This window comes from Podarcis bocagei, assembly GCF_964188305.1.
Source record: "Podarcis bocagei genome assembly, chromosome: 1".
Taxonomy (NCBI): domain Eukaryota; kingdom Metazoa; phylum Chordata; class Lepidosauria; order Squamata; family Lacertidae; genus Podarcis; species Podarcis bocagei.
Window position 1 is genome coordinate 69,054,403 of NC_138125.1, and position 18,202 is coordinate 69,072,604.

The following is an 18,202-nucleotide window of genomic DNA, read 5'->3' on the forward strand; positions in this document are numbered from 1 at the left end:
TTGCAAGTAAAATTTCCCTTGTGCGGCTCTGTTTTTGTCAGGCTTAAGAACAAACATTCAGGTACTCATTTCATTCAATCATTCTTCTTCTCACAGAACACAACCCCTCTCCCTTTTTTCTCCATCAGAAAGCAGTTGTGTATGTTTTGGAGTTGGTCCAAATCCTGATGTTCCCAGAGTCTCTGTGATCTGTTGAAAAAAATTGTAATACACATATGAAGTGCCCTTAGGAAAGGAACATGCCTCCTTAGATCTTAACATACAATAAAGTCCAATTCACTGGCTTTGAAGAAAGCAATCTTTGTCTTACTTGATACATCCCTTTCAGTAAAAGAATGTCAGTAATGAAAATATGAGTGTTCAGTTTGTTGTCCCTTCTTCTTGCAAGTGTTGGAATTGAGGTATTGAATCTAGAGTTCATACGCTGTGCAAATAAACCTTGTCTGGGAGGAAAGTACAACTTGCTTCTAACCACATTGCCCAGCCCACCACAGATTGGCACTTCTACCAAAAGCGAAAAATGGCTTGCCTGCTTAAATTACAGGCCAGTCCATATTGTCAAAGGCAGTTTTGGCCTCTGAGCCTTTTTTTTAAAGGCGGGCTGGATGTAGGGTTGTCTCCTGACTAACCTTTTCATGGAGAGAAGACCTCCTTCCAGTACTGCTATCCAGCAGAGGCTTCCCTTAGAGAAAGGATCCAGTGGAATCCCAATCCCCCCTTTCTCCTGCAGCCTCCAGTACAAGGTCCCAACCCTCCAAAGCAGATTTTCAGGAGCCACAGGAAGTTGCAGGGAGAAGGAAGAATGGACAAAAGTCCCCTCTTTTCCCTGACAATGACAGTATCCCAAGAACAAAGTTACCGTACATACAGGGGATTTTGGAACAAAGCTCTACATTTCGGGAGTCTAGCCTAAAGCTTTGCCAAATCGATTTGTCCAGTTACCAGTCTTTTGAGTTTAAGTAGGTTAGGCATTTGAGGAGTCTCGTGAACATCTGTAGTTCAGATGTTACTGAACTACAACTCGCATCACACCTGCCTGTTGGTCATGCATACCTGGGGCAGACAACCACCTTCAGTGGGTCACAAGTTCCCCTATCCCTATTTTTAATGATGTTCGTATTCATTAACTTATTGCAAGCTGCTTTGTGAAGGCTTGTATTAAGATGGGATGTGTAAGTAAATAGACATGTAAGTAAATAAATGTCAGTAAATAAACAATGCAGATAGGTGCTGGATCTTCCAAAAAATAAAATAAAAGATCTAGAATTAAAAACCTACTGTGGATGTAATCTTGTTGGTCTGGTTTCTGTTTGATGGAATGAGGGGGGAAATGAAGTGTTTCTTTTACAAAATATGGAGGACTGGATGCACAGCATTTATTTCAAACAGCAATCTGGGTAACTGTGCCAAATAGTTTTCCTTCCGAACAAGAGTAGGAAGTTGACGGTATCTGTTTATGCAACACTTGGAGCTATATTGTAATGTTGTATGGCATTGAAGTATTAAGTCATTGTATCCATATGTATTCATATGTGAAAACACTGTCTGTGTCTCTGTTTCTGTGTGTGTGCTCACTAAATAACACTTATCTCTGGGAATACTTTAGGCTTCTAAACAACAGAACACAAACTGAGATAATTATTGGTTACTTGCTGATATTGGATACAATGACATAATTATTTGCTAAATATTTTAGCAGTGAGGATCACAAAGTGGGTAGTAATCTTAACATTAAAAATTATACACTAAACCATTCTTGGCATGATCTGCTGAACTATACACTAGTGGAAACTTTTGGGGAAAGTTGTATTTCTAAGGTTTGATGGCTCATAACAGCAGTCCTTCTTAGAATAACACCACAAAATAATACCATAAAATTATATACCATTAGAAAGATAATTTAATGCAGAATATGATGCAACAAACTCTGCTGAAGTATCTTTATTCTATCAAATGTTATAGCCTAATAACTCAAAAAAGAAAGCATAGCTGCCTTATGTAAGAAGTGGATTTCCATAACTGAAAACTGACCTAGAACAGTGAAAAACGTTGGCTGGTCATCTAGAAAGCGATGTAACAGCTAACCTGAATCCAGAAAAATCTGTGAATCTGATTAAAGAAGCAACCAAGGAATAAAGCACAATTGACAGATGCAAAATCCTTGGTTCACTCCTTGGGACACCATTGTAGGGCTGTAATTGCAGCAAAAGATATCCATACAAAGTACTAACAGAAATTATGAGAAGCTATGCAATACTCTTTATCATGGTTTTCTGTGTATAACTTCTTTATTTGGCTATAACTTTTGATAAAATAAAGATAATTAAACAGTTTGTTGCATTATATCCTGTATTAAATTATATTTCTAGTGATATTTAATTTCATAGTGTTATTCTAAATAAGAGATGTTATTAGCCATCAAACTTCAAAAATATAAATTTTCTTAAAGGTTTCCACAATTTTGGCCATTAGCATTTATACTTTGTTACTATTCCTCCACCTGACTTTACATTTCTCAATGTTGACTTTTCGGTCTTAATGAAGGATTTACAGCTACCACTGCTACTCTGAAAATGTATTTAGATGTGCACTATGAATACTTCTACAACTTTGAGGGGAGAGGGAGATTTGGTATTGGTATTTATTTTGTAAGTTTTTAAAAAATGATGAGGATACAGTGCTCTAGTTCTACCAGCACTGAAGAATGGAAAAAATCCTTCTTAAATATCTTACTACTAAATAAATGACAATAGTTTTTGACTTTCCTTACAATTAAGGATTTGCTTTGGAGCAAATCACTGAATCACCTTGAAGCATCAATTGCCTGATCTTGGTATTGACATAATATGATACATGGCTTTAATTTTGCAAATGTTGATGCTGCATTCTTAAAGGCAGCATTGATAAAATACCTTAAAACTCCTCTCGAAAGTATAGCTAAGAAGAAAGATTTGGATCAGAATTATGTTTGCATAAGAAGATGTAATAGAATATCCTCTCACCCCCAATTCCAGAGTGACCTTTAGTTTGAATACTTTTTTATTATTTAAAAAAACGCAAAAAGCCATTCCTGGAAGTATTCTGAATGTTGAAGTGAGCTATGTAATTATATACTAATCTTACTGTCAATGCCAAAAATATAATGTATAGTTAAACTGGCCAATATAGCAACCTATAATTTGGGCAGGAATCTTGCATTTCTAGTGTTTCTGAACAAAAATGCATAAAACTACAGAATATTATTTAGGGCCCAATTATTAAGAAAGTGGTGTCTCTCTACTTATTTCCCCGTGTGTCATTGCTTCTCTTTCTTCTACAATTACTTGTAAATAGAAGGGGAAGTGTGTTATGGGAAGTGGTCTGAGCTGCAGAAACTTTTGGAGACAGTGATGATTGGTGCACATAGGCAGTTCCCCAAGCCCTCAGATTGACTTGGAAAAATTATTTCGAGTTCTTCCATTTTTTGGGGGGGGGGAGGGGGGAATGTCCAAGTTAATCTGTGGAGAGTTTGCTCATTTCTACTCTGCTTTGGCTTCCAATGTGCTCAGTGATATCAACATACGTTCCAATCAGATTTAGTGATATAACGATGAGCAGGTTTGCACATAAGGCTAGCCAAACCATGGCTAAGAGTGAGTTCATGGGGTTCCCAAAGAAGAGATTGTTGTCATTGCACACCTGCTGCTTGGCTTAGTGTGTTGTCCAAACCTGGGCTCATGATTTGTCTCCCTCCAGATGAACCATGAGCTGCATTCAAGTGTTCTTTGTTTCACAGCTCATGGTTTGTCTAGACAAAGCACAACCCCTGGTTTGGACCACATGCTAAGTCAAACCATGGCTTAGCTTGCAACGATGCAGCAGCAGGACTGGGGAGGAGGACAGCAGCTACAAGGAGACCCACATGTTAAGCCATGATTTGACTGGGCACTACATGCAAACCAGTTCATTGTCTTGCACTCAAATGTTTCTAGTATGAAAATTACCAAGGGAAAAAATAGTGCTGAAGTTGTACTCTTGTTGTACAGCAATGCACTGGCACAAAAATAAAATCTTTGGGGCATTTTAAAAAAAATGTATAGAAACTCGCATCCTGAAATAATTTTTTCATGCTGGAAATATTTTTAGCCCTATAATCATAACCAATGGACACATTTTTAACAGGTGAAATTTGTAACTGAAAAGTAGCACATTTTTTTTAGTGATGTGGATTTCATTTATTCTATATATAAAAAAGTAATATCTTGGTATTTCTAGTTACTGCAGACCTGACTTTCTGACCTAAATAAATAGAGATCCTCAAATTGTGGCCTGAACACCATGACTTTATCCTTGCCTATAGCCAGAGGCAGGTACCATTTACTGCTACAGCTTCTGAGAAGACAGAGTGGTGTATTGAGAGTAGTGGTGTTCAGTGACAACACACATTAGATATCCCAAAATCTACTGCACCTGCTAGGGGAACTCTGTTTTTCATTCAGGATATGCAACCTGAGTCTGGTTTAATCATGCAGGCTTGGAAAGGGAAAAAAGGAAGACAGGACGAAATAAGCTGTAATAGGGCTTGCAATTAAAACATCACATGTGTTTAAATATGTTCTTGTTTACAAGTAGTGAAACACGAGGCACTGTATTTCTAGTTTGGTAGTGTTTTATGCAGATCTCTGATAGTGGTTTTTCATTGTTCTGCACCCAGAACCGCTTAAAGAAAGGGTGGGGGTGTGTGATAAAAATGTAAGAAAATGCTTAGTTGTACATTACGTTTTTCTTTTTTTAAAAGATATTGGGAAGGTATTATGTAGCTACCCAAGTTTACTAGTGTTTTTGGTTGTTTCCCACTCATGCTGTAATTAGAAAATCCCTGTAATGAGTGTGGAGACTAGACAACTTAGATCATGTATTAAAAAATTGTGAGTCTGTGATATCCCACCTTTCTCATGGGACTTGCAGAAGCATACATAAAGTTTGCCATGGGAAACATACCTGTTCAACTTTCAAGGTGGATTCACGGGTTACAGTTTCTAGGCTCACCTTGTCACATTACTGTACAGTGGTACCTCGGGTTACGAACTTAATTCATTCCAGAAGTCCGTTCTTAACCTGGCGCGGATTCCCTACATAGGCCTCCCGCGGCCCTGGAAGCGGATTGTGTTCATATCCCAGGGTAAAAGTTCGCAACCCGGAACACCTACTTCTGGGTTTGTGGAGTTCATAACCCAAAGTATTCGTAAGCTGGTCTGTTCGTAACCCGAGGTACCACTGTAAACTTGAATGCTTGACATGGAATCTGGATCCAGAGTATATGGGGGAATGCTTCATTCCCTGTAAGCTCCCACCCCCTTCTTTTTCATTTAATCACCTAAAGCTCTCCTTAAAGGCAAGGGAAGCTATAGCAGAATGTTGCTTTCTGTGGGAGTGCACATTCTGTAGAACTTGTTTTTTCTACAGAGAGATTTATCTGGCTAACTTTCTTCAGGTTTCTAAAGGGACAGTACAGACTTCTTTATTCCACAAAGTATTTGCATATGTTTAACGTGCAGGATTTTATTTGACTGTATTTGGCTTTCTTCTGAAGGGACCTTGTTTGCAAAAATGTCAATGAAATATTAGCACTGGAGCAAAGTTGGTAGGTGGCTTTAATGCAGTGGCTGCTTTTATATTTGTAGTGGGAGCTATTTTAGGATAGAGTGGTGGTATATAAATTTTAAAAGTCATAGCAACAAACAAAGAAGAAAAAGGAAGTGATGAAAATGTCTAAAATGCTTTGAAGGAGCTCATCAGTGTGTGTACTTAGGAAAAAGAAGCAGATCTTGTTCCACTGGTTTTGTAAACTCAAGGGTTAACTCTTCCGATTATGTTCCAGGAAGTAGTAGTTTGTCTGTACAGTGACGCTTTACTTTTATTTTCTGACATGGAGAGATGGCAAACCGTACACTTCTAAACAAAAAGTGGACTATTAAATCAACGTAGCAAGTGGTCTACTTTCAGCAGAGTTCTGCATTTGTAAGTATATAATGCCAAGTAATAAATGCACTGTGTTTCATAATTGAGAATACATATTCTTTATATCCTGGACAAAATAAAATGAATGGGCCGGAAGGTGGATGGCTTCAATCACTCCTAGGTATCTTATTTAGAAAACATTCACACCAGTTTGTTAAATAGAGAGGTGGGTGTTTTAAAGTTTGTTTAAACTTATTTTTTCTTGCATTTACATGGGGCCAAAGCTCAAAGCTGACATAAAACTAAGACTCAGGTAGCATGTGACTCAACGGAATGTACTTTATCAACATTCCTAACCGATAGGGCACTGACAGGAGTGCCAGATAAAAGCCTCTGAATTTCTAATTTCCTTTTTGGCTCAGAAGAAGGTGCAGGGGGAAAATCAAGGTGCAGTTGCATGAAATCTGGAAGAAGTTGCTGAACCAGAAATAGGTATGTTAGATATTTTAAAAGACCGTTTTTGACAAGTGCTGCTAGTGTTCAGGTGTTTAGGCTAGCAAACAGGATGGTGTAGCACTCCCTTATTACTTATTGCCTGTTTTCAGGGAGGGGACCTGGTTCTGGGCAGGGACAGCTGGGCTTGAGTGGTGTGCTTCAGTGTGGTAGGATAATGGGGGAAGTGCTAAGCCAATCAAACAAAACTCTTCTGTAACCAGTGCTTTCAGAGCCGCAGCATATAGGAAGTACAGTCAGCTTAACTAAAGACCTAGGAGATTTTAACCGAAAACATACATGTAGTAAAGCTTAGCTGATGAAGTAACTAGTCAAGAATCTAACTTCTCTTAAAAAATAAATAAATTACCATCTTCTAATAGTGTGGTCTTGGTGGTCCTACTCATGTATCGCCAGTCTGTCCAAAAACACAGATTCCAGTGCTTTTAATTTCTAGGACGTGTTCAGATTCTTCCTTTTGCCTCTCATTTCCACTGAGAATTATGCCCAGGGAGAGAGTAGCAGTTGGCTTTGGGCTCACGTAATCTCTCCCTGCCCCTGCCCCTGTCCCTGCCCCAGGCTCCTTACCCTGGGAGAAACAAACATTATTTTTTCCTGTGTTTATTAGATCATGGGATCTCCTTGGCTCTCTCAGGTATATAACCCACAAGTGAAGAAGTGGGAGAGGTATAGAAGTGTTTGTTGAACTGAAGCCTGTTCTCAGTTTGCCCATTGATGGTGGTGTTGGTGGGTATATTGCCTATGGAGAGCCCTTGTTTTTAAGTTGAGACGCATGCTGACTAGGGTGCTCAGGTGTCTTAACAGCAGGCGTTCCTCTCACCATAAATGGTGGTATGATGTGTGGGTGGTAAGAGAACGCTGTCTTGGCAATCTGCCAGAACTTGCTGTCCTCAAGGCTTGAAACTCATTGAAATGTCTGTGGGATGTCTAATTTGTTGAAATAGAAACCAGTATGGGTGGTCTTGGGGAGATTGTTTTAAGTGACCTACGTAGGTTTTCATTGGGGCGTATATTTGTATATGCTGTCATAGTACGTTACTGCATACCAACATGTCTGAAATATACCCACACTTAAGTTTTTCACCCCCAATTTTGATATATTATGTAGATTTAGAAAATGCCACCAGCCATGATTCTGATTAGGCCCCGCTGTTGCTGCTTCTGTTATGCAAAGTAGAAAAAATGACCCTGCATTAAACTATGTATTGAACATAATACTTGGTTTGGCCCATAGTGAGATTTGGATGAGGAAGCTACAGTAGTTGGAAACTGCTTGGGGAGATAGAATTCCATGCCAGATCAAGTAACCCACAGCTTGGACAAGCTGGAAGCTGTCTTTCACATCTTGTTCTTCCTGTGGGGTACTATTTTGGGGTAGCTATTTTTGAGCCATTCTTAATAACTTCAGTAGTACAATCCTGATATTGTTGTGAAGATGCTCGACTGTTCCCAGTGCCTAGCATTGCTGTAATTCCAAGAGTACCTTTTTGTCATGGTTAAGTGATCAGCTGGAAAAACTCGTGCCATTCTGTTGCTGTTGCATACCCTCTGGGGTTTGCTTCCTGTTTGGGTACCTCTGTTTCAAGGTGTGCATTTTCCCCATTCATGGATGCTGCACAGAGCAAGACACTGAGATGGAGATTGCTTCTAGCTCCCACCCCATTTTGTCAAGTGGCCTTTGGCCATTGTGAAAGACGGTAACACAAACTGGTAACAGTGGCACTTGGAAATTCGTTGTTTGCTTAAGAAAAGGCATGTGCGCACAGGTATATAAATAAACTGTGCACATGCCCAGAACAGAAAAATGGGGAGGAGTGGAGGGTGGGGGAAGAGTGACTGAGGATAGAGGCAGAAAATCACCACAGAGATACTTTCTGTTAACCCCCGCCCACTGGTGTGCTCTGAATATCCATGGCTGAAAACAGGAATGTGTGGGACCTGATCTGCCCCTCCCTCCAAAACCCCCAGATCTTTGTGACTTCCTGTCTTGAAGAAGCACCCCTAGACATCTCCCTAAGAAAAAGAGGGCCTAGCAACTGGCACTTTTTGCTGTGGCAGATGACAGTTTCTTTCCATGATCAACAGTTACCCATAGTAAGCATGTCTAGTCTAGGTGAGTTACTTCATGTAGATGTTTCTTTGGGGCCTTCTGCTAAGAAAGGCCGATAGCTCAGTGGGACAGCTCATTCTTTGGGAGTGACAAGTGATAAAATCCCCACCTTCTCCAGGTATGACTGGAAAAGATTCCTCTCTGAAACTGTGGAGAGGTACTGCCAGTCAGTGTGGGGCAGTACTGAGCTGGATGGACCAGTAGTCTGACATGGCGTATATATTTTCCAAACGAATAGACACAGTCTGCCTGTTTTAAAGATACTTGGGTATGTTCTTGAGTTTTATTGGGAAATAGCACAACAGGGACACATTTTGGGGTGAGTGGGGAGGTGCAGCTAAGAGCTTGTTAGGCATGCAATATGTTCACTTGCCATTTCCCCTTCTCAAGTATTACATGCAATGTATCTGAACGAGTCAAGAGCCAAAGCTAATGCTGTTGCAGAGAAGAAGAAAGGGGTACACCTTGTTATGGGGATTCGATGAGGAGGGCTGAACCATGTGAGCTCCTTAGAGAAAAAGGGCGGGATATAAATGCAACAAACACACCTTAAGCATTGCTTTGATATGTGTCCTCATGTGACTACAACAATACCTGAATGCTTCCATCTTCAGCCAGGGAATGTAAACACGTTGAAGGTATTTTTGCAATCTGTTGATGCATTGCCCCCTCTTGGAAATCTGTACAAGGAACGCTTGGCTTTGTGCAGAAGGGGGCTGTCCTAAAATATTTGTGCCTTTGTGAGAATGGAGTAACCAGCAATTCTCAAACGGCGGGGCTTATTTTTAGCTAAGTCTCAGCCTGAAATAAATTGGAAGCTGAGGAGCGTTCTGATAAACACGAGTAAAACAGAGACAGGAAATAGAGGGTCTTTGGGTAATGAGTTCCAGCCACTCTTGAAACAGAAAGCTAGTGAAGGCATTACTTGAAAATAGTTTCTCCATGACAGCCTAGCAATTTTTAGCTTGTTATTTTACCATTAAAAGGGAACACTCTCACTGCACTACAGAGTTTTCAACTGCACTACAGAAGCTTCCCTTTCCCCCTCCCTCCCTCTCTCTTTTTTCCCCTCAGACCATCTGGCATTATGCATCTTTTGAAGCCTTTAGAATGATATTACTGCCTGTTGATGACTGATCTCTGCTTAAAAAAACCCAGATGCTCTCTGGGTTGGGGAGGTGGGGAGACGCTGCCTGAAGTTTGTACAGTTGTGTGTGTACATTCAGCAGAAGAGTTTAGAAGGAGCCCGGGGGACAATCTTAAGTCAAATATGTACAGACATCCAGCTTGCTAGAGGTAGAGAAACTCAGTGTGAGTTGGGGAGAGCACTAGATAGAAAGATTGTGGTGTCTCTCCAGAACAAAGCTGTGAACCCAGGGAATATAATTGCTGAGATGGGCCCGAAGCATGGAGAGTGAGATTGATATTTACAAACACTTCACGTGGCTAAAGAGGGTAAGTGATTCTTCTGCAGTTCTGTTACTTAACAGCTTTGTGGGTAGAGAAAATGGAATACATTAACTTTTTCCACCTCTGTGGGAAATTATGGCTTGTCCCACAGTCTGAAAATGGGACAGGCATTGAGGAGAGAACCAATATTCCTTTGTCTTTACAAAGAACAGTGGGAGTGTTCTGAGTACTGTTTTAATGTGGTATTAAATGATAACTGTCCAAAAAGGGTTTCAGATCTGATCCTAGTTCACAGCTAATGGTGAAAATGCATGTGTGCATTTCACGTTACCAGCTTTTCAGGTAACCCTTTCTTTCTTTGTCTAACGTTTGCGCATATACTATAGTTGCGTGCTTTTAAACATGGCAAGCTAACCTGTGGATTTTAAATAATTCAATCCCATTGACCACAATAGGTTTGAAATCAGTTTCTCCCAATTCGTTTTGCATTTAGATCACAATGATCATCTTAATTTTGTAGTGGCTAATTTAAATCCAGTATTGAGAAGCACCTTAACTATATTTTATCTATAGGGGATGTGGGGTAGCGAGGATAGCATAAGGCAGAATTTCTTCATCTTCTTGAAGAATTTTTGTTTGTCTCTCTACATAAATGTACTTAAGGTTGCAGTGAAATACACTTCATAAGGAGTATTCATATCACTACTCAGTTGAAATAATGCTAAGTAGTACTGCAACATTCCTCTTCCAAGTGCCTTTGCGTACTAAGGAAAATAATATACAACCTTGGCAAAGTGCAGTATTTATCATTGGCTCTATTAATGACTAAAGTGAAGTTTAAATGAACTGGGATTACATAGTTGAGATTTTGCACTGAGGAAGTTTGTTTCACTATGCAATATTATGAATGTCTACTTATAAGCAAAGCTCATTGAGCTTAATGGTCCTTACTCCCAGCTAAGTGGATATAGGATAGCAGCCTCAGGTCTGCCATTCTGGAGACTCAAAAGGACAAGAAATGGCAGTTAATATTTTAAAGGATATGCATCTGAGTGATAAAATAATGCAAATTTTATTTGTGTAGGAAGTCTGATTTTAACTCCGAAAGTAAATGGTCAGATTACGTATTTAGCATCATATATTTTCAAAGCTAAGTGGTGAAAGTTCATAGTAAGTAGGACATACAGCATTTGCACTAAATTGATCTTAATATTGGTTCTCTTCAGCTAAACAAATTTTCAGAAAGCCGGACTATGCTTGCAAACTAAGCTCTGGTTTCCTGTGGCAGAAAGGACATTGACACTGTGCAACATTCTTGTGGGAGAACTCATTCTCAAGATTGTGGGCGTAATTGGGATTATATCCAAACACAGTTTGCTAAATATGTGCACGGTACTCTGTTAAAACAGCCTGTGGAGTCTCTGCTCTTATTCTAAGGAAATGGAAGTATGATGGAATGTCAGTAGCTGTGAGTAGCTTCTTTATATGTAGAGGGTTTTAAAAGTGCGGTACACTGATTGCAACATGCCTGTGAATAGTGATTCTTAAAGAATGGTTGTCGGGGCAGCGGGGGGATGTAGTAAAGACAGAACTTATGTTGTGGTCCCGTGGGGGATAAAATGAGGAAATGCAGTAAAAGGGCTCCAGGCATTTCCGCATTTCTCCCAGAAAAACTTGATTCCCATTGTGCTCACACAAGCTCCTTTGATAAGTAATTAAAACATTTGCAGAAAGCTGTGCAGTGAATTCATTCTGATGCCACATGATCCCATTGCTGTTGCATGCTTGGGCACCAACTGCGGTGGTAACCTGATGCTCTTTTGGCTGGTAATAAAAGCACTGCTTCCTCCAATAGATGCTGGGGGGGGGGGAGCAGCAAGGGTGAGGAACTGAACTGGGCTCCCGTCAGTTCTCAGTTGCGTGTGCCAAACCTGGCTCTAGTTTCACGGGACGGGGGAATGAAACGGGCATAACATCAGTTTTGTTATTTCAAGAGTGCAGAGCCAGGTTAGCTGAATGATTTAGTGGTGAGTTGTAAGGCAGGAGGAAAAGTATGAAGTGGCTAAAATACTCAGTTGATCAAATGATTCAGCTGCCCAAACCTTTGAACCCACTTGCATTTTATAAGCCATAGAATCTAAGGGCTTGTGGTTGCTCTACTTGAACTTGCTTGAAAGTGCCATTCATGATTTCTGTAGCACTCCTATCAAATGTCCATGACAAAACACCCCTTCCTTGCAAGCAATTCCAGCCAAGAAGAGGCTTGTTCAAAGTCCAGTCAAGAGATCTTGGGGCACTGGTCATGTGGCAGCATGCGAAAGGGACAAGTAACTGGAGCCAAAACAAACAGCCTCCCCTTTTCTTTGATCATAAAGCAAGCAGAGTTGCTTCCCCCCCCCCCCTCTTATCAAAGAGGCTTTGGTGACAAGTAGAGGAGGGATGTGTTATATGTGTACTCTCATTTAAGGGGGTGATGTAAATTGGCCACAAAAAGCACCTCATTACTTTGTTTTAAATTATATATGCATGGATCTCCTTTCCATTAAAGAAATTGTGGCTTCTAGTAAGCAGGATAAGACTGCAGATTTAAATAATGGTAATACTTTTATTAATGTTAAGTCATGGTTTGTTCAGCTAAGTTACAGTTTGTTTTAATATCCGAAGCAGAAAAAGAAGGAAGAATAAACCAGAATCCTTTGAACCAGCATCATTTAAAGCTGATTTTCAAACTCTCAGATTTTCTGTTCTCTCTGAATTGATAGACCATTGGCAAGTCATGGTTCGGGCTCTGATTCAGCTTGAAGAGTGTGTCACAACTTTGGAGACAGAAGTAAACGAATGAAGCTGAGTTCTGAGCAGATGATAGACAAGGGTAGAGGAGCTCTAAACAACGATTGGCCTGTGATACGTCAGAGTGCTGCTCCATTCACTTTGTGTAAAGGACTCTTAGCATAACTCCACCCCCACCCCACCCCCATCATGGAGCTCTTGCATGTACCAGGACATCTGAAATACTGTAAGCCCAGTACTGGAAGCATCAGTATTACAAACAAGTTGACGTATACCTAGAAATCTGTTTAAAATCCAGTATTTGCTGTAATATGAAGAAATTGGTCATGTAGTAGGCACATTCAAATAAGTGGTTCGCAACAATGGACATTAGTTTTTCTCTTCTTGATATTTTTCCAGACATGAGTGCAGATTAACTAAATCCAAAGTCTTCAAAATGGTCTGTAGGGCTGAGCTACTGAACGAATAGTTGGATGACTACATTTTGTTGGCTCTGCTCTGTTTCCATCTGCCAGTTTGCATTTAAAGGAAAGTCAGAATACATTGAACATGTCTCAACAGCTACACTTGTCTGCACAAGCAGTTGCTTTTATCATCACATGGCTATTATTCAGTATTCCAAATGGAATATAATGGCTTCACATAAACAAACAAAGCAACCAGTCCTTGCGATATAGCTGCAGTGAATAGCCTGGGAGAAAAAAGCAACTAATCTGAGTAAATTCACCAAAGCACTCCTGCATGTGTGCTGCGTGGAAGACCAGCCTTGTTTGTGCTCAGTTGAATTAAGGAAAGGATGTTTTTGAGTTCTTCTTCATGACAGTTGTTCATACAAGGCTATGCAAGGCTACCAGTAGTGTTGTTGAAACTTGGCATGTCTCTCACCTGCTTCCTTCCACATTTAGCCTGTTACCATGTTGTGTTCCCATAAAATGTTGTAAAAATTTGTCCCCTCCTCCATCTACAAACCATGGGGGCATCTTTCTTCTCTCTGGTCTCCTACTTTTTACATTCTTTTTTTACATTCAGACCTTGTAATACTTCCTCCAAAATTAATGCACAGGCTTTGTATCTTCTTCCTAATTACCTCACATGGTCATTTGTGAGTATAAAATGGGGGTATGTTCCTTTGAGCCCCTTGTTGGAGGAAAGGTGGGTGATAAATGAAGTAGAAAAATCTATTTTCTTTTTTTAAAAAAGCACTGAACACTGCAGAAACCTTATATACCTTTCTCCCTCAGTCCACCCAACACACAAATTGCAGTATGCCCCACAAAACTCTACCGTGGCCCTCTTAAGTTATGTTTTCCCATTGAATTGTTTTAGAGGCTTTTGGAAAGAATTTCTTGCACATTAAGTTAGAGATGAAAGGGCTTCTACCAGGCACACATAATTTATTGGCTCTTTGTTTTAGGTACCCAGGTCCTACTTTTAGGCGCAGAGTAAGGCAGCCACTTCAGGTAGTTGGTTTTTGGATGTATTGAAAACGCAGCGGATTGTAGGTATTTAATATATTGTTATATTTCCACTCACGCGAGTCACGTTTGTGCTGCCAAAATAACTCGGCAAGCACTATGCATCTTGGGTGCTTTGTTCAGCCTTCAGGCAGCAAAATGTCTTGGGCCAGTCCTGCAGATGCCCAGTACTCCCTGTTCTTAGAGAGCAGTGTCTCTCTCACCTGCCTATGTAAACACATTTCTGAATAAGCTTGGAGTCCTCCAGGGCACGTCTTTGACTTTATGCAACCTGTCCCACTCCAGATTGTCTCCGGAGCCTCTTGATAGCAGTCTCCCCTTGTTCCAGTTCTGAGCTCTAGGTCCTGGGATGGTTGCTCCAGTTGTCCACTGCTCCCCTACCTCCTCCTACAATCTACGCAATTCCGAAGCCATATGTGAAAGCTTTCACGTTAATTTGGAAAAGTGTGGATAACTGTGTAGCTCATACTGCTCAAGGAAAATGTCTACACTTCAAATATGACATTCTTTAAACACAGCCAGTGAACGGCTGCCAAAACTTTAAAAGTTCAAAAACCAGATGTTTCTGGGGTTTGTGATCCTTTACCAGGTGAATGACCACAGGAGGTTCTTCTTGGGGAGCCATGACAGCACTTGCTTCCATCATAATCTACAAGCCTGTACCCTTGGGCCATATTGCTATGTTTTTTATCTTCTCATCATGTTTGCCATAAAGAGAGCCAGTATCTTAAGAGATGCCGTCTGAGACAGAGCAGCTGTTTGCTTAGTAGGTGAGCCTGTCTGGACTGCATTTGTCTGTTCTTATTAAACCTCGAAGCAGCTGATGTTTTGGCAGAGCTGATATTTTCGCCTTGGATTACTCTGTCTGATGTGGATGTTGGCTGATGTAGTTCCATCCCAAGATATTTTGGAAGCGTTAATCAGAGCAGGAAGCATTGTAATACATTATCTATTTATGGTTTAATGCAGGATGAATCTTTATCCAGAATTTAATGAATTGTCCTGAGAGAGGCAAAACCTATTTCAACGTACAAAATACACCCGCTCTTCTAGTTGCTTAAGATACCTTTATGTTGCGCCAAGGGGCTTTTATCCTATAGATTCATCCTATTATGGACTTTCTTGGTCAAATGTGTCAGCCCAATATTAGGTCTGGCTACCTAATGAACAGAGGTCAGGAATGTGCTGAGCAAAGTTATATCCCGATCATAAAGAATGTTGTGAAAGGAAATAAGACACTCTGTTTCCAGGTAAGTATGTAGATACTGCCCTCTTGGCAATGCCTGTTGCTGCCTTTCGATCCTGCACAAAACTGACTTGAGGACAGGCTCAAGTGAGTAGCCATGAAACTTGCTGGGTGGCCTGTGTCTCAGCTTAACATCCTCTGCAGGGTGGCTGTGAGGATAAAATGGAGCAGGGAGGAGAACCATGTATGGCAACTTGAGTTCTTTGGAAGAAAGGTGGCATCTACATTGACATACTCGATAAGTATCTGAATAGAGGTGGTTAACTCATTTTACCTTTCAAATCCTGGCTGTGGCATCTTCAGCTGTGCTGGGAGTTTGTATGTTTTTTGCTACATACTGGAATGCAAGGAATGTTCTTTATAAAGAATTCAGCAATTGCATGGAACTGTGTCACTCTTATTGCTTGATTTTCATTTGTTGTGATAAGGGTGAACTGTTGACTTTTCATAAACTGTACAATACTTTTTCCAGTGCATGGGAAGAAGTAATGGGTGTATTAATTGTTCGTCAACAGTGAATCTGAAGAACATGATAGGATTGCCACCTTGCAGGCCTGGATGCGTACCTTAAAAAAAAAATCAAAAATTCCCAGTACAATGAGAGAACGTAGCTGTGTCTTCTCTCTTCTGTTCTCTTCCCTGGTTCTGATGTCTCTGCCTGTTTTGCCCTGGTATCTCACCCACCACAGCAGCCGATGGCAGGACCAGGATAAGAATAGGTGGGATATACAGGGGTTTAAAGGCAACTGAACTAGAAAATATGTCTGTTTTACATATTTAAAAAATGTGCATTTCCTGTTTTGAAGGCAGGAAGGTAATAAGTAGCAGACAGCTCACTGAGTTTTGGATCTGATTTGTCTTTTGTGGAATTCCAGAAATATGCTGGAGTTGGATGGGTGGCAGTGGACTGACCTTACAGCTGGGATCAATTAATTCCCCTCTTAACCACCCCCTTCTCTCTCTCTCATATATGAGTGTAGAGAGGGGGAATGGGAAGATGTTTTCCCTTTTGCCACGATTATATCCTAGGAAATTGAAGGTGTTCCAACTTAAATTTCATTTTAAAATCCTGTAAAATGTTTGTGGCTTAGACTTTGTCTGCAGTCCTAACCCCATTTACCTGGGAGTAGACATGGTTAGGACTGCACTGTCAGCTGAGAAAATTGTAAGCTATGTGATACAATTGTGGCATGTTCTTATAGCTATGATGATTAGACAGTGCTTTGAAGTTCAAGGCAAGATCTAACAATACAATCACATTTCAATTACTTGTAATCTTAACCTGTTGTTCTCTTTAGTCCCAGGTGAATCACCATACTTCTGCCAGTAATGAAACCTATCAAGAACGCCTGACAAGACTAGAGGGTGACAAAGAGTCTCTCATACTTCAGGTATGCAATTTATAGCATCACCATTTGCATTTGGAATTTATTGGTGTGTTTGTTGCTCATTGTGAAAAGCAGGAGAATAGAATATCATTATCTCACGTATTTTATATTCTGCTTTTCAGGGCAAGGACTATTTTTTAAAAATCCCTGTACCTACTTCAAATGAAAGAATTTTGGTCTTGGCCTGTGTGGTGTTGAATTCACTTTATTCTTTTAACAGTGTTATTTGAAATATAATAAAAGTCTTATGCTATGTTTCTTGGGGGTTAATTGCAGCAACTGTTAGTTATTGTAGTGGTTGTTGTCAACTTTTAAATTCAATTTCCTGTCTGAAAATTCTACATATTTTAGATACACATATATATTAAAATATTTAAGTACTGAGAGAGCAGAAAACCTTAGGTCTCTATACTCTAAATTTCTGGGTCAAATAGATTGTGGATTCAACTAGATATCAGCAACAGTAACAAAAAACCCCCCAAAAATTCACATCCCTAATGGGCTATTGACTTTTAAGGGGGACCTTTTAAGTGTGACCCCATAGCCTTTAATAGTGTCTTGAAACTGCTTGACTGCTGCCTCTCTCTTTATCTCTGCCAGGAACATGTGTTCAAAGCTAGAACAAAGCTCACTTCAGCGTTTAGCAGTAGGAAAATAGTATCAGTCCATTTTGCATAGCCTAAAAAAATTGAAATTTGAGTGAGAAACTCCAGGCTGTAATGTTTGATGGTAGCACCTCTTGTTCCCCTGCTTACTTTTGTCTGAAATGAAATGTACAATTGTTCTCAAACTTGGGAGTTCAGTTTTGGTTGGTGGTGCTCATTTTATCCAAGAAGAAAGAGCTTCTCAGTCCAAAGTCTTAAAACAGAGAGGAGAAGGAAAGGAAAGATTTGTGTGATGGGCTTTTTGAGTACAGTCGTACCTTGGCTCTCGAACGCCTTATGTCTCAAATGTTTTGGCTCCTGAACTCCCCAAACCCAGAAGTGAGTGTTCCGGTTTGCAAACGTTCTTTGGAACCTGAACATCCAACACGGCTTCCGATTGAGTGCAGGAAGCTACTGCAGCCAATCGGAAGCCGTGCCTTGGTTTTCTAATGTTTTCAGAAGTCAAACAGATTTCAGAACGGATTCCGTTCAAGAACCAAGGTACCACTGTACTGTATTGTGTACAGGGCTTTTTCACCTGGAGCTCACCAAAGCTCAGCTCTGGCACTTCTCAGTGGGTGCCCTTGCCATTCTAAGAGAAAAAGGGAAATGTTCAGCACCTCTTTTTCTAGAAAAATAGAACAGCTTCTTATGCTGGTTACAATGTCCAGTCTACACTCTTACCT

The 18,202-nt window shown here is 40.3% G+C and overlaps 1 protein-coding gene across 9 annotated transcripts in view; it reads left to right on the forward strand.

Moving 5' to 3' along the window:
• PPFIBP2 (PPFIA binding protein 2) overlaps positions 1-18,202 on the forward strand; it is a 104,658-nt gene that overhangs the window by 37,431 nt on the left and 49,025 nt on the right. For 5 of the 9 annotated variants that reach the window (XM_081198203.1, XM_081198206.1, XM_081198200.1 and 2 more), the window contains exon 4: positions 16,783-16,875. In XM_081198203.1, the coding sequence (XP_081054329.1) occupies positions 16,783-16,875 (93 nt within the window). Of the gene's footprint in view, positions 1-5,876; positions 6,001-6,312; positions 6,433-9,556; positions 10,019-11,414; positions 11,442-16,782; positions 16,876-18,202 lie in introns of those variants that run through there. The other 4 variants (XM_081198210.1, XM_081198201.1, XM_081198207.1 and 1 more) reach the window with 4 other exon arrangements.